Source organism: Micropterus salmoides, unplaced genomic scaffold, assembly GCF_014851395.1.
Source record: "Micropterus salmoides isolate LMB-PRFRI ecotype aquatic unplaced genomic scaffold, ASM1485139v1 Ms_hic_scaffold_18, whole genome shotgun sequence".
NCBI classification, from domain to species: Eukaryota; Metazoa; Chordata; class Actinopteri; order Centrarchiformes; family Centrarchidae; genus Micropterus; species Micropterus salmoides.
Genome location: NW_024040928.1, coordinates 32,191,792 through 32,208,741, shown reverse-complemented (window position 1 = coordinate 32,208,741; position 16,950 = coordinate 32,191,792). Strand labels below are relative to the sequence as shown.

Below are 16,950 nucleotides of genomic sequence, written 5' to 3'. Positions count from 1 at the left end.
GTATCTTCAATTGAGTTGCCGCTGCTGCTCCAGCTGCAGGTTGGTCGGTAGGCGGAGCAGGTTTGGCCGAGGTGGCCGCGGGGGAATTGAGTCCAGGTCCGGATCTAGTTTGACACACTGAGATGCAGAATTGTTAGAGGGGTCGGTCCCTGCCTGTAGTTTTCTGTCCCTGCGGCTCGCCTCTCTCAGCCATGCTGAATATGCGGCCCAGTTAGCTTTAAAGGTTTTCTCTCCCTCTCCTTTTTCTCTAACTGAACCCTCAGAGTGTCTGACTGTCTCAGGTTGAAGCTGCCAGTCGCTGGAAAACCACACTGTTTAACCCACATGTCCAGCTGGTCAATACTGCCCAAACCATAAGTAGTCGCCATGTAATTAATATTTGGAGAATTCATCGTTTTTCACCTGCAGCTCAGAGTTTACGAGTCCTCTCACGCATGTAACGACCCGACAACGCCAAAATTGTGGTGGGAATTGTGTGTTTAAATAAACAGCTCAGGCAAACAGTTGTCTTTCTGTGAATTTTATTCAAGTCTTCTGCAGAAGGACTCACAGCAAAACACATACGCCGTGTACATGTATGCTCGAATGAGTGAGGAGAGCTCTGTGAGCCTGTTATTTATCCAGCTTTAGGGTCAATAATATCATCCCACAGAGACATATTGTCCCTGAAGTCTGGATAACACAGAGAACAGAGATATTTTGACTGTTACGTTTCCACAGATTCAGTGCCACATCAGAGATGACTCTCCCTGAGTCCAGGGTTACATGCAATATGTTTGGAATTCCCATTACACATCTTATCTTTATCAACGATCACAAATCGTATGTATTGGCAGCTATCAGTCTGAACCTCTTCACTTGCCCACTGGAGTGCACCGAGGGTCAATTCTGGGCCCTCTTATGTTTTGCATATATATATTAACAACCTACCATGTGTGTGCCCAGAAGTAAATATTCAAATGTATGCAGACGATACAGTTCTATACATACATGGGCCATCAAAAACATCAGTGGCAACTAAACTTACAAACGCTATGGTAAAGATCAGGGAATGGCTAAACCAGTGTAGCCTTCAGTTAAATGTCTCCAAGACAGTTGGTATGTTTTTTACTAAAACTACCAACTCCACAGCAAATCCGGACATTGTAATATGTGGTGAAAAACTTCAAATTGTTAAAGAATTTAAGTATCTTGGTATTCTCATAGACTCCAAATTTAATTTTAATTCTCATATCACCAAAACTGTCAAGAAAGTCTAATTTTTGATTTATCAGGAACTCAATGTCCACCCGAGCAGCCAAAATGTTTATGCATTCACTGATTTTTTCCGCATATGACTTACTGCCTCACCATCTGGTCTCAGGCCAACCACACCACTTTAAAACCAATACAATCCCTATACAAGCAAACACTTAAAGTTTTGGATAAGAAACCATGTCATTTTTACCACTGCAATATTCTGTCAAAATATAATTTATTAAGTTCGGAAAATTTTATTAAGTTCACAAATATCTGTCTAGCATATAAAATCCTTCATGGGCTGGCCCCTCCACCTCTTAGTGAGTTTCTGAGTTTAAGGTCCAACTCCAGTCGCCTCACTCGAGGAACATCCAGAGGAGACTGTGTCATTCCATTCAAGAAAACGTCATCACGCTCTGTGCAGTGTGTCTGGGAGGAATCAGATTTCCTGCAGCTGGATTTTCTGTTCAGGGTAGCCAAAAGCACACATTTTGTTTTACCTCCCCCAAATGACGTACGGTAAGGATTTAAGGCGTCCTCGGTGGTTTCGCTACAGGACACACCGACAACGCCCTCATTACTCCGGCGCCAGTGTGTTTTAGAACTGATTTTAAAGTTTTACATTTAAGGCTTTACATGGTCCGAGTACCCGCACAGCAGCTCGTGCCTGGAGAGCCTCGGGTTTTGGTTTGTTCCAGAGACCTGGCTGAAATCCAGAGGGGACAGGGCGTTTGCAGCTCAGGAACAATCTGCTAGAGGAGGTCAAACTACGAAGCGAGCTGACTGGATTATCCAGGTAATTTTGGAAGATGAATAAGATTTACCCGAGAAAAGCTGTCATGGCAGTTTAACCTGCATCTCTAAACTGCACCGAGCAGGTTATATTCTTGGTTTTATTTGGGATCATTTCACCACTAAATTTACCACTTTAATCTGAGTTTCCTCTCGGATTTTTCCCCCTCTCCCCTGGCTCTATTACTAAACAGAGAATTTCAAGAAGAACGCTGTGAACATAACTCCAGATGTGCTCAGTGTGCTGCCAATAAGTCTCCTTGGCCGTTATGAAAAACTGCGGGACCGAACACGCCCCTGAAATGTGAACGCGCACCAACTCCAGTAAAGTTCCCACCGTCTCAACTAACATCTTTTTCGCCGTCATCGTTTAACACCAGAGCAGCAGCAGAGTTTGCTTAATAACCCTGAGTTAAATCTGGGTTTGGTTCCCACCATGACATCCACCGATGTGTCCCTGAGCAAGACACTATCTGCTCCAGAGGCGCGCGACCTCTGACACATATAGCTGCTATAAGTCACTTTGGATAAAAGCTCGGCTAAATAATTATTTAATTATTAAAATCTCCTTGGGGTGAGAAGCTGTTGTCAGCTTTTATCCTGATATTTAAGAACATTATTGCATCAGTATCTTCACGTATATACAGCATTATTTAATTAATTATAGCCTAATAATTATTAAATTATTATTCTAAATACATGCCTTATCTGCATGTGTTATCAAACAGTCCCTCAATATGACACATACCCGAGTCTGTATATATCTTACAAACATGTTCTTATCCTAATTGTTAATATGCTGCCATTTTGGCCAGGTCTCTCTTGAAAAAGAGGTTTTAAATCTCAGTGAGATCAGACTTACATTTCTGGCAACATAGTACAAAGTTATATTTTCATTTTCTCACCACACCTCCTTTTTCTGTTGTTCTTTGGGGTGAAGTTCAGGATGAAAGTAAATTATTCAGATTAAAGGACTTTTTAAGGTTTTGGGGACAGTTTCTCTTTTTCTCTGAAGACTGCACAGCTGTACAGAAATGAATCTAATGTAGTTTCTTTTGTCCACAGTTGAAATGTTTGAAATAATGTCTTCCGTTTGGCTCCATCAGGTGGTGGAATGAAGAATGACACTGTGGTAGAGAGCAGTGATGATCTGAGATGTAAAGCTTGTTGTAATGAATGAGTGCAGCTCTCTCAGCATGTTGTTGTGTTTGTGTGAAGGTGTGGGCTCTGCTATGAATCAGTGTGAGGACAGAGAGGAGGGAGTCCCTCCCTCTAAAAGCACTCTGTGTGGGGAACATGACAGCCAGACCAAAGCTCAGAGGTGAGATGAGGATCTCTAACTGTCCAGGACTCAAATCACTCCACCATCATTATTCACTCTCAAAGCTCTGTGTGTGTTGTGTTGAAGCCCAGAGCAGCAGCAGGGACCAGACTCTGCTGGACCTGGACCTGGACCTGGACCCAGCTGTGTGTCCGTGAATAGTAACCAGTTGATGCAGCATCCTGTTGCTTTTAAAGGGCAGTGGAGGTAAATAAAATTTAGTTTTAAGCTGCTCACAGTAAAGCTGCAGCCAGACAGATAAACAACAACTGAAAGTTGCTATAAAACTCTGTAATACAGAGAAACTGCAGATTCAGCCGACAACTCACTACCAGAGACACCAGCACATAAATATATGTATTAAATCTACTGACAAGTGATTTGTCAGTTCTTTGTTCATACAAGGAAGAGACCAGACGCTATTGGACCTGTACCTGGACCCAGCTGTGTGTCCATGAAAAGTGACTGGTCAATGGAAAAACATATAAACTTCAAAAATGGACAATGTTCTGCTGATGAAAGGTGAGAATGTATGGGGTTTTTTTTCATGTTCTTTAATTTTCTCTTTTCTCACAAAAAAATTAACTGCAGCAAAAAGGGACAAATATCTGAACAAATCAATAACCGACAGCAGGGCAGTGGTCTAGATAGTGAGTCCAACTAAATCACAAACCTCTTCTGTCTAGTGGAATCTTTCAGTCAGTCAGTTTTGGATCTTTTCTGCTGCTCACAGCTTTCACAGACAGTTTTACCAAAGAAATAGTCTCTATGAACACTGCTGACAGGGTGTTGTCTGTGTTAACATGAACTCTGCCAATAGCTTCCCTGTGTTGTGTTACATTAGTGTCAGGGTCCAACATTCTTACTCAGGTAGCCTAAAACTGGATATGATGCAGACACTGTTACCAAGCTCCCTGCTGCTGAGCTGCAGTTATTCTGGCAAAGTGGCCCCAGTAATAACTGTGAGCCATGTGATGCCTTGGACTTTATAGAACAAACTAGAGGTGCTGCTGTAGTGCTGGTATTGTCATAGCTCTGTGTTTGGTCTCATACCAGGTTCCATCAGCAGAGACCAGACTCTCCTGAACCCAGCTGTGTGTCCATGAAGAGCGACCGGTCTAAGAGTTTAATCATTGAATTCAAAGATGGACATAACCGTGCTGAACAAAAGTAAGACTCTTACATGTTTGTGTTGTTTTGTTGACAGTCACAGGCTAAATGTACTTATCTTGATTAACATCAGCTGCAATGTTCTTCTTTATATTTTTGTGGCATCAAAGGACGTGATTTACCTCCCACTGGGACCACTCTTCTTCTATTGGCTCATGTGGGAGGGGTCAGGATGGAGGTCTGAATTCAGACCCTGTTCACGCTCCAATTTGTAGATCCACTTTTAATCTATGTTGAACTTCATAAGCTGCAGCTACATATCAGCAAGCTAATGGCTAACATACCTGCAGTGAGTTTATGAGACTGCAGTCCCCTCAAAGGACATGCCATCAGTTTAGCTTCTGTCACTACATTATCTTTAAAAACAAGCAGTTTACTGGCTGTTCTCTGAGCTAGTTAGCCATGGTGACGTTGATTGTAGCTGCTTTTCTTACTGAAGGTTTCTCTAAACACACTTGATGTGACAACAGGTCAAAGGTGCCATTTAACACATGAGAAAATCTTCAAGATTAACACATAAGGACAGACTTGATTTGTCATTTCATTGTTCATACCAGGATCCATCAGCAGAGACCAGACTCTCCTGAACCCAGCTGTGTGTCCATGAAGAGCAACCGGTCTAAGAGTTTCCCCATTGAATTCAAAGCTGGACATAACCGTGCTGAACAAAGGTAAGAATCTTAATGTTTTTGTTGTTAAGTTGACCGTCACAGGCTTAATATACTTTAGCCTGTGACGGTCAAGTCATAGCTTTGGAGAATGATACATAATTAGAATTCATCTACATATTCTACAACATTGACAAGGGAAACATGTTTATTCTTTCTGTGATTATGGACCCTCGCCAAAACTGTCCGTAAGTAATATTTGGCCCTCTGTCAGATTATGGTGCTTTGATAGCGGCAAAATATAAATAAAAACTGTGTTAGCGGTGCTGAAATAGATCTCAGTCATGACAGCAACAGTTACTCACATAATCACTTCCTCTTTAGTGGTTTTGCAAACAAACTAAAAGTGCGAGCACATTTTTTGCAGCAGTGCTTTATTTTGAGTTAAACTGAGAGCTTTTACTTTGAAAAATTGGATTACCCTGAATTAGAAGCACAGGAATTTCCTCTTACTGGAGATACTGGGGAAATGAAAAGGTGTCTGTAGGTTGATGGATACGGAATCAGACAGCAAAACCCACTGCTACGAACCTCAGATGGAAGCCCAGGGGGAGGAGGTAAGTACAATTTATAGTTTGTTCCAGGGCAGAAGAAAACCAGGAAAGGAGTAAGTTAACAAAACAAAAGGGATTTATTTACAAAAAGTGTCTCTAAATGCACAATCAACAGAAAAAACAGTCAATCACTATGTCTATGAAGATTCTCAGTCGTCCAGGTCATAGTTATCCAACGAAGGTTAAAAATCAAGGGCAACTGGACTTGGTTGAAGATACTGGAAGACGTTTCGTCCCTCATCCGAAGGACTTCTTCAGTTCTGACTGACTGGCAGGGAAACTCAGCTATTTAACCTCAGTGGGGTCGTTGGCCCGGGTCATCGATACCGCTGGTTCGTTAGTGTTCCTTGTTGCTGTGACGACAGTCGTTACAGTCGTTAAGACTACCTGTGGCCAAGACTGAACGACCATCTTGGTATCTTCTGTCTTAGTGTGTCTTAGTGTGTTACACTAAGACACACTAAGACAGATGCTGGTCCACCCCAAGGACCGCACACCCAAACACAAGAAAAGCAATCTAGTGTATTTGGTCCAATGCAGTGAGGAATGCACAGACCTGTATATTGGGGAGACTAAACAACCACTACACAAACGCATGGCTCAACACAGAAGGGCCAACTCCTCAGGTCAAGACTCTGCAGTCTACTTACATCTGAAGGACAGAGGACACTCGTTTGAGGACCACCAGGTGCACATTTTAGACAGAGAAGATGGATGGTTTGAAAGAGGTGTCAAGGAAGCATCTACACCAGGGTTGAGAAGCCGTCATTGAACAGGGGAGGGGGTCTACGCCACCACTTATCCCCCACTTACAATGCTGTCCTTTCATCACTTCCCAGGAAACTCAACAAACGTAACCTATTGGCCTCAGGTGAAGATACCAACGATGGTCGTTCAGTCTCGGCCACAGGTAGTCTTAACGACTGTAACGACTGTCGTCACAGCAACCGGGAACACTAACGAACCAGCGGTATCGATGACCCGGGATAACGACCCCACTGAGGTTAAATAGCTGAGTTTCCCTGCCAGTCAGTCAGAACTGAAGAAGTCCTTTGGATGAGGGACGAAACGTCTTCCAGTATCTTCAACCAAGTCCAGTTGCCCTTGTTTTTTAACCTTCGTTGGATAGTCAATCACTACACTTAACCACAGGAATCCCACTGTTGCCACTGCTGGTTACTGTCTCTGCCAACTGCCACACGCTCGCCGCAGACTCCAAACACTCAGTAACACTGAGACCACCATACTCTCCCCCACAGCAGCTTCGGTTATCCAACCTGATTGGCAGTAAACTTCTGTGTGTTGTAGTTTTGCACTCATATATAAATTGGAAAACTTGACGAAATAAAACATTTAAATACAAAAGATTTAAGACGGACATGCTTCTGCTCACCAAGTCTCAATAACTTAAACAGAGTGGTGTCTTCCAAAGATTACATTGGCATTATCTGCCTCATAGGCTGTGATGTGTTTTATTTCCAGTTCATGCTTTTATCAGGCAGTTCATCAGTGCTTGATGAAAACCATGTGCAGTTTTTCACTCCATCAGACACAGAAAATATCTCACGCACACTGGAAACATATTTCTGTTTCCCTCTTTTGAGGCATTGGTGGCAACCAAGTAAAACACAGGCTCACCTTTGGTCGGGGAAAGATCAATCAGGATGTCCTGCACAGTCCTTGGTCCTAAAACATTGATTGTGATCATCTCAGCTTTCTTCTTCCCAAGTGCATCTTCTTCACAAACAAATCAGTAGTGTCGTGAAGGTTAGCGTCGAACTATAGCCAAATTGAAGCCATTTTTATCCCACAGAGACCTGGAAACAGTTATACATGCGCTTATCACCTCACGGCTGGACTACTGTAATTCCCTGTATAGTGGCTGACCCATTCAACACTTTCCTGACTACAAGTGGTTCATAATGCAGCTGCTAGACTTTTAACTGGAACAAAGGGAAGACGACACATTACTCCGGTCTTGTCTCACTTGCACTGGTTACCGGTAAAATACAGAATTGATTTTAAAATTCTATTATTTGTTTTTAAAGCCCTCAATGGCTTAGCCCCACAATCCATTACTGATCTGCTAATTCCATATTCTGCACCTAGGTCGTTTAGATCATCTTCACAACAACTCCTCTTAGTGCCCTTCTCACGCCTCACAACTAAAGGTGACCGAGCCTTTTCTGTTGCTGCCCCCAAGCTTTGGAATAGTCTTCCATCTAACATCAAGTCCTGAACCACCATTGAGAACTTCAAATCTAATTTAAAGACCTACCTTTTTCTGTCCTTTATTTTTATTTATTTATAAATCCATTTTAATCTGACTTTCTCATTTATTTCCTTGTGACAGTGTGACACACATACAAGGCTTTGCCCTCATTTTGTCAGTTTCCACAGCAGCTGCTCTGAACAAGGCACCGATATTGCTTGCACCTTTAGCTGGTGTGGCCTTCTTGTGCATTTCTGTGGAAGCAAGTTGAGTAAAGTCATTCTCACCTCAATGGCCAACTGAAAATTCCCTGCAACATAAAGTACAGAAGGCTTTTGTGAAGTGTCGTGATCAGCACTGCTGCTGTTGCTATCGTATTAATCAGTGAATAGATCAGCATAGCAGTCAATTAACGGGACAAGGGAGGTCACGTATGGGACAGATCAATTAGGCCCAATATAAGGGACTATCCTGCTAATACTGAACAGTTGGCAACCCTAGTTCTGGAATTTACACTCAGCCCTTGCTTTTTAAGCGGGAAACAAAGTGGCCCACACCCCGCCACACAACACTATTCCAGCTGTTCCAGCCATGATGTGTGTGTCAGTAATGTTAAATGACTTGCCCACAGACACTCTTACTTACGCTTACTTTCTAGTTCACCAAGACATGCTGTTGTTGTGACATTAGCTGTAGCAGGAGAGTTATGAGTATCACTGTCTGGAGCTTCTGTGCTGCTCTGGGACTTTCTCATCCTCTCAGCTTTGCAGCAGAAGCTGTAACGGCTGTTTGCTAAAAAACAATTTACCTAACATTAACTACATCACTTGCTGTGTCTTTGTTTGCTCTGTATCATGATGTTAATTCTGCTGTTGGATTTCTCCAGAATCTTTTTACCTTTTGTTAGTTTTATATGGTATTTTACTGTATTATATTAGTTTACAATTTTATGATGAATTTTATGATGCCCAAAACCATCTGGTAAAGGGACTGTCGATGAAAACTAGCCTGTGGCTAACTCGGGTACATTTACATTTGCATTGAATGTTGGTCAGTCAGTTGGTCACCTTAAATGTTTAAAATCAGCCAGAGGGACGAGATATTCAAGTTTTTAAATCCTCTGTAACTTGGCTGTGCTCTCCAGTGGACATCAGTAGGTACCCACCCCTGTTACACTCATGCCCATCAATAGCACCAGTAGAAGCCTTCAGGTTTCTGGGATCTACAATCTCCCAGTAGCCGAGACCAACATCAGCAGGGGGCGGTTGGTGCTGACTGAATCAAGAGGGTCCCCTAAATGTGTTATAATCTGGTTAATCTGAGAAAAGATATTCTCCATACTTTAAAAAATAAAATAATTATTTTATAATTAAACAGATTTTTTCTTCACAGAGTTGATCAGCAGAGCTCAGAGGTTCCCAGTGGTCAGTCTGCCCAGCAGCATCAAACAGACCTGGACTCCATATTTATGGTGTGTAAATGTACAAGCTCAGCTACTACTGCTAATTACAGGAGCCACAAAGTAAATAGTGAAGCAGCATTCTGATCCAGTCTCCATGCTGCACTCTGCAGACCAGCAGGCTTTCTGTCTGTCACAGATGATCTGATGTTGACTTCTACCAGTTCAACTTTACATTTTCTTCTGTTCCAGCTGCTCCAGGAAAACATTGGCAGGTTTGTGAAGAACGAGGTGAAGAAGTTCCAGAGGGTTCTGAGTCCAGATTACCCAGCATGCTTAGGGAGGGAGGAGGAGGAGGTGTTGGACGGTGAGGAGGAGGAGCAGAGGAGGAGCAGCAGAGAGGCATTTCTGAAGATCACACTGCACTTCCTGAGGAGAATGAAGCAGGAGGAGCTGGCTGAGCGTCTGCAGAGCAGTAAGAGGATTTGAACAGATTTAACATGATGGAAAGAGGAAATGGAGGCAACATGGGAGAAGTTTCCATTTCAAACTCTGCTGTTAATATGATGCACACATTTGGATCAGATCTATGAATTCTTCTGGGCTGAAACTCAGAAACTGTTCACAGCTGATGAGCTGAAGAGATTTCATGGAGGAGGAAAATAAATACCATCTTGATGTCTTAAAGTTTACATTTATCAGATTAACTGCAGCATCCACTTATTAATCACATTTCTTCTTTCTTCATTCAGGAACTGTTGCTGCAGTGTGCCGACGTAAACTCAAGTCTAACCTGAAGAAGAAGTTCCAGTGTGTGTTTGAGGGGATTGCTAAAGCAGGAAACCCAACCCTTCTGAACCAGATCTACACAGAGCTCTACATCACAGAGGGAGGGACTGCAGAGGTCAATGATGAACATGAGGTCAGACAGATTGAAACAGCATCCAGGAAACCAGACAGACCAGAAACAACCATCAGACAAGAAGACATCTTTAAAGCCTCACCTGGAAGAGATGAACCAATCAGAACAGTGATGACAAAGGGAGTGGCTGGCATTGGGAAAACAGTCTTAACACAGAAGTTCACTCTGGACTGGGCTGAAGACAAAGCCAACCAGGACATACAGTTCACATTTCCATTCACTTTCAGAGAGCTGAATGTGCTGAAAGAGAAAAAGTACAGCTTGGTGGAACTTGTTCATCACTTCTTTCCTGAAACCAAAGAAGCAGGAATCTGCAGCTTTGAAGAGTTCCAGGTTGTGTTCATCTTTGACGGTCTGGATGAGTGTCGACTTCCTCTGGACTTCCACAACAATGAGGTCCTGACTGATGTCACAGAGTCCACCTCAGTGGATGTGCTGCTGACAAACCTCATCAGGGGGAACCTGCTTCCCTCTGCTCGCCTCTGGATAACCACACGACCTGCAGCAGCCAATCAGATCCCTCCTGAGTGTGTTGACATGGTGACAGAGGTCAGAGGGTTCACTGACCCACAGAAGGAGGAGTACTTCAGGAAGAGGTTCAGAGATGAGGAGCAGGCCAGCAGGATCATCTCCCACATCAAGACATCACGAAGCCTCCACATCATGTGCCACATCCCAGTCTTCTGCTGGATCACTGCTACAGTTCTGGAGGAGGTGTTGAAGACCAGAGAGGGAGGAGAGCTGCCCAAGACCCTGACTGAGATGTACATCCACTTCATGGTGGTTCAGTCCAAACTGAAGAACATCAAGTATGATGGAGGAGCTGAGACAGATCAGCACTGGAGTCCAGAGAGCAGGAAGATGATTGAGTCTCTGGGAAAACTGGCTTTTGAGCAGCTGCAGAAAGGCAATCTGATCTTCTATCAATCCGACCTGACAGAGTGTGGCATCGATATCAGAGCAGCCTCAGTGTACTCAGGAGTGTTCACACAGATCTTTAAAGAGGAGAGAGGGCTGTACCAGTACAAGGTGTTCTGCTTCGTCCATCTGAGCCTTCAGGAGTTTCTGGCTGCTCTTCATGTCCATCTGACCTTCATCAACTCTGCTGTCAATCTGCTGGCAGAAGAACAAACAACGTCCCGGCTGTCAAAAGTCTTCAGAGACAAACCTAAACTAACACATCTCTACCAGAGTGCTGTGGACAAGGCCTTACAGAGTCCAAATGGACACCTGGACTTGTTCCTTCGCTTCCTCCTGGGTCTTTCACTGCAGACCAACCAGAGTCTCCTACGAGGTCTGCTGACACAGACTGGAAGTAGCTCACAGACCAATCAGAAAACAGTTGAGTACATCAAGAAGAAGATCAGTGAGGATCTGTCTCCAGAGAGAAGCATCAATCTGTTCCACTGTCTGCATGAACTGAATGATCGTTCTCTAGTGGAGCAGATCCAACAGTCCCTGAGTTCAGGAAGTCTCTCCACAGATAAACTCTCTCCTGCTCAGTGGTCAGCTCTGGTCTTCATCTTACTGTCATCAGAAAAAGATCTGGATGTGTTTGACCTGAAGAAATACTCTGCTTCAGAGGATGCTCTTCTGAGGCTGCTGCCAGTGGTCAAAGCCTCCAACAAAGCTCTGTAGGTGGAAGCATCAGAAGATTACCAGTTAGCAGTTTGTTTTGCATTGATATTTAATATATTATATTGTAAATATTTTGTAGATGATACATTACAAACTGTTTTGTTTGTCTCAACAATCCTCCAGACTGAGTTTCTGTAACCTCTCAGAGAGAAGCTGTGAAGCTCTGTGCTCAGTTTTCAGCTCCCAGTCCTCTAGTCTGAGAGAGCTGGACCTGAGTAACAACAACCTGCAGGATTCAGGAGTGAAGCTACTGTCTGCTGGACTGGAGAGTCCACACTGTAAATTGGAAACTCTCAGGTCAGAATTCAGCTCGTCGTTAAGCTTCACACTGGTTTTGCAGAGCCATTTAGCTTCAGCACTTTTCAGTTTCATAAAAACAGACAACTCCTCTCCTCTTTAAACAATGTACAAAAACACAGGTAATAATCACATTATTACCAGTAGTTTTGATAATGTACGTCTCTGTTCAGGCTGACTGACAAACACAAACACGCACAGTCAAACTCATTTTTTAAAACACTGAGTTGATGATGTTTTCCTGATTTCAGGCTGTCAGGTTGTCAGATCACAGAGGAAGGCTGTTCTTCTCTGGCCTCAGCTCTGAGCTCCAACCCCTCCTATCTGAGAGAGCTGGACCTGAGCTACAATTATCTAGGAGAGTCAGGGGTGAAGCTGTTGTCTGCTGGACTGGAGGATCCACACTGGAAACTGGACACTCTCAGGTATGGGCAGAAAACAAGAGCACAGACACTGTCCTTCCTGTCTTGTCTGTCATGGGAGCAAGGTTGGCCCTGACAGTGTTGGAGCCCTAGGTGAGATTTTTTTATCTTTATCTATATAAAGGGAAACACAATATTCAGGTGGCAGGTGACAGTTTATATAATATAAATTTATTAATATAAAAAAATTAATAGAATTTAATGCAGTAAGGCCTTCAGGCATCCTGTAGATATTGCTTTTGATTATGTTTTCGCCTGTAGATCAACTTTTCTTTAATAAAATCCCTGCTCAGTTAGCACACAATTTAGTATTCCCTCATCTTTTGTGTCTTTTGGGGAAGTAAACTATTTAAATGTGCATGTTGCACCTTTTCACCTCAATGATAAATTAATTAATTTACTGATACCTGCTCAGAAAGAATCCCAAGAAAACTGGACTCTGATGATAACTTGTTTTACTAAGCTAGATAAAAGGTAATGCCCTGGCAGTGGCAAATAGCTTTGGTTTAATATTTGGTTTGATTACATTAATGTTTAAGTTGAGATTTACAAGAAATATTTTATTGCTATTGTATAAAGGGAATACTGCTAAAAAGCACGTTATTTGTTGAAAGTGTTTGCAAACCACATGTTATTGCACTTTTGTGTATATAACAGTACATTTAAATCAAAAGTGTGCAATACACTACTTTAGAATTCATTATTCAATTTTGTAATCGCGATTAAAAATTTGCCCAGCACTACTGAAAACACAATTAAACTCAAACTCAACATACTCAAAACTAAACACTACTAACAACTAAAAGACTAAGGAGCTCAGGAGATCATGAGCACGAGAGCGGCTATTTTGGATTCACCATGGCTTTTAAAGACTTCAGTAGGTGGCCAGGATCACTGATGAGGTGGGTGTGTCGGACCACACAGGAAGAAAGACCTGAAAACACAGAAGAGAGAGACAGGCCAACACCACACAGTCCTAAGGCCCCAGGCTGTCACAATGGCTACAAGAGTCTGGACTAGTTGTTACAACAATGAAAATGTTCAGTTGTATTTATGTCTTCTTTGAATTTCAGTATGTGTCTGAAACACACAGTAATGTTAATTGGCTTTCTTATTATGTTCAAATGTTAGTGTCAGACTTGTAGGCTTCTCTCTGGGCCTGTGAGGCCTGCAGTCCAGCAGAACCATATGTCTGTCACCACTGTGACGCTGCACATTTTGTGCACGTATTATTAATTTGTTCACTATGACTGACAGTAACTATGATACTTGGATCATCCCTACACACACACACACACACTTTACTTTTTCACCTGAAATACAACTCTTTATTGATGTGACATTCTTAAGTCAATTTGTTTTATTTATTTTATTATTAAATGACACATTTGTGTCAAAAAGCTTCACAGTCTTTACATCATACAGTGCCCTCAGTTTCTAATTTTTTAATTTAACAAATTACATAAATTACACAATACAAGTTGAATCTGTTTAATGCTCATGTGTGAATGTTGGTCAAATAGTTCTTCAGGTCTTTTTCTCTCAGACAGTGAAAGAATCCTGGAGACAGATGAGTTTCAGCCTGTTTCTCTGTCACACTGACAAACTGAGGAACACTGCTTCATGTTGAACAGCAGTTAGGACTCATGTTGGATAGAAAATCACTCTGACTGTGTTTCTTCCTCCAGGGTGGACCATGGTGGAGAGCAGAGGTTAAAACCTGGTCTGAGGAAGTGTAAGTGTGGATTCAATCTGACTCATGATGACAAAACAGCACACAGTCAGTTTCTCTTTCAATACAAAGTTGATAGTTGTGGTATTTATTCATTCAAACATTACTGACTAAATGCATCATCATTAAACTTTATAGAAATGAACAACATCAGCACACAAACAAAGAATAAACCTTCAGATGTGTCTGATGATAAACTGCTGCTGTGTTGTGTCTCGTTCTCTCCATCAGATTTCTGTGAACTCGCCCTGGAACCAAACACAGCACACAGAAAGCTCAAACTGTCTGACAACAACAGGAAGGTGACACATGTGACAGAGAAGCAGCCATATCCTGATCATCCAGAGAGATTTGACTGCTGGCCTCAGCTGCTGTTTAGAAATGGTGTGATTGGTCGCTGTTACTGGGAGGTCGAGTGGAGAGGAAAAGTTTATATTTCAGTGAGTTACAGAGGAATCAGAAGGAGAGGAGGCAGAGAAGACTGTGTGTTTGGATTGAATGATCAGTCTTGGAGTCTGATCTGCTCTGATGGTCGTTACTCTGTCTGGCACAATAACAGAAAAACGGTCCTCCCTCTCTGCTGCTCCTCCTCCTCCTCCTCCTCCTCCTCCTCCTCCTCCTCTGACAGAGTAGCAGTGTATGTGGACTGTCCTGCTGGCTCTCTGTCCTTCTACAGAGTCTCCTCTGACACACTGATCCACCTCCACACCTTCAACACCACATTCACTGAACCTCTTTATCCTGGTTTGGGGCTCTGGTCCTCTGGTTCCTCAGTGTCTCTGTGTTCTGTGTAGGAGGGAGACAACTTCCAGTCCTGTGGTTTAAATGTTGGTGGTGGACGAGGCTTCACTTTGGTTAACATCTGGCTCACTGATTGTGCCTTTAATGTCAGAAATGTGTTTTCTTAGAAATGGTGAAATGATCTCCTCTGGGCTGAACTTTTCACAAGTCTGAAAACTACTATATGTTAAAAATGTCTGCTACAAAGGTTAAACTTGTGAACAAACTGATATAAAGTGCAGTTTCACTGTTCATCATGGTCCATGACAGTCTTCTGAGTGTGCTTGCTAAGGTCTGGTGTTTCTGGATCACTGCCTTTGTTTCCCCAAATGTTTTGGTTGTTTTCTGTCATTTTGGATTTCTCACTAGTTGCGTTATGGATTACTTTGATTTAGCTTTTGGAATGCCTGCCTCACATCATCTGTAAGTCTTCTCCTCACAAAGGTGGACACCTGTCAGATGAAGAATACCGTAAACACCAGAGCAAAAGAAAGCCCTCCAGGAAGGCCCTAAAATGGTTGCTGGTTGGCCAAAGAAGTAATAGCATCAAAGGTGCAGGTCACTCTGGAAAATGCCCACTGGGTGGCGGACGACATCTACGCTAAAGTTCATGGAGCATCTTACTTAGTAGAAACAGGGGCAGAAGCGTCCTAAGTGAATTCCCCCCATGCAGTGTTGATGTGTCTAAAAGCTAACATTACATGGGCGTCGTAACCATTGTATTGTATGACAAGATCCACCCACTTTTTAAGACCAATGATATCGGACCCAGCTGTTTGTCTGTTTGTTCACCTTTCAGAGCGTCGTCAATCAAATCCATTCCACCTGAGAAATGCTCTAATAAACTCCATTCTGCGTTTTAAGCTACAGCCGTCACTTTCATGCTGCTTCATCATATCCATTCCATTCTGCTCATTTAGTGTCCATAAAAGTTAAACTCCATTCCTTGTTTTCACTGCTCATGACTGCTGTACTGCCGCGACACAGTGAGGTAAACAAAGCATTTTAGGATACCTGCTGCTCAGGTGTGTCTTTGTGTGAATATTCACCTAAAAAGCAGCTTTTTTAGTGACAGTATGTGAATACTGCTTTTAAAGGCATCATGTTGTCTTTATTGCTGCCTTGAATTACAGTTACACTTACGCTATGTTGTAACAGAGTTATCTAACATTTTTGTTTGGCTAGCTAGCTACAGTAATGTTAACATTAATCAACCAGAGTTAGCAGTTCTTTGAATCCTGGTCAATGAGAGAATCTAGCTGTGGTACCTGTGCCAAACCTGATTCAAAAATGGACTAGACAAAATTATTGTTTTTTCATCTGCATGTGTGTTGACTCAGCAGGGACAAAGTTGATCTACAGGAGAAACATATCTGAGAGCAACACAGAATGACTGAGAGCTGCACTGACATACAGTAAGTTCTGTTGAGTTTTAGACAGAAATTGGTGCAGAAAGCCCTCCTTGTCTTTCTATCCTAGTGACATCCCTGGTTGATATAATGTGTCCCTAGCTGTATCATGTGCTGTAGCATAAATTGCCACAATAAATTCTCTAAACTAGTTAGTTTCCATTACTGCTCTTTATCCAGCTCCACTATTCTCACTATAACTAATTAGTCAAGTTTAATCTCAGTCTTCACTCACAATCTACACAGCAGTTATGTAATTCAATGTCGAGCGAAGGATCATCTCAGCCTCCTGCAGTCGGAAAGTTCACGCTTCAGCGACATCATTCTCCTCCCACACACACACACACACACACACCCTTTGTTTCACAGAGATTTCATCGCCAGCTTACAGAGAC

At 42.6% G+C, this 16,950-nt stretch overlaps 1 protein-coding gene across 1 annotated transcript; it reads left to right on the top strand.

The window, feature by feature from the left end:
- The first annotated feature begins 1,683 nt into the window (after window positions 1-1,683).
- LOC119909377 (NLR family CARD domain-containing protein 3-like) lies at window positions 1,684-16,706 on the top strand. The gene is made up of 13 exons (XM_038727582.1): window positions 1,684-2,035; window positions 2,226-3,352; window positions 3,440-3,559; window positions 3,758-3,874; window positions 4,409-4,522; window positions 5,080-5,193; window positions 9,349-9,427; window positions 9,608-9,830; window positions 10,123-11,911; window positions 12,039-12,212; window positions 12,464-12,637; window positions 14,323-14,369; window positions 14,598-16,706. Exons 2-13 carry the CDS (start codon window positions 3,204-3,206, stop codon window positions 15,158-15,160), a joined length of 3,663 nt encoding a protein of 1,220 aa, XP_038583510.1. The 5' UTR covers window positions 1,684-2,035; window positions 2,226-3,203; the 3' UTR covers window positions 15,161-16,706.
- Window positions 16,707-16,950: the final 244 nt, after the last annotated feature.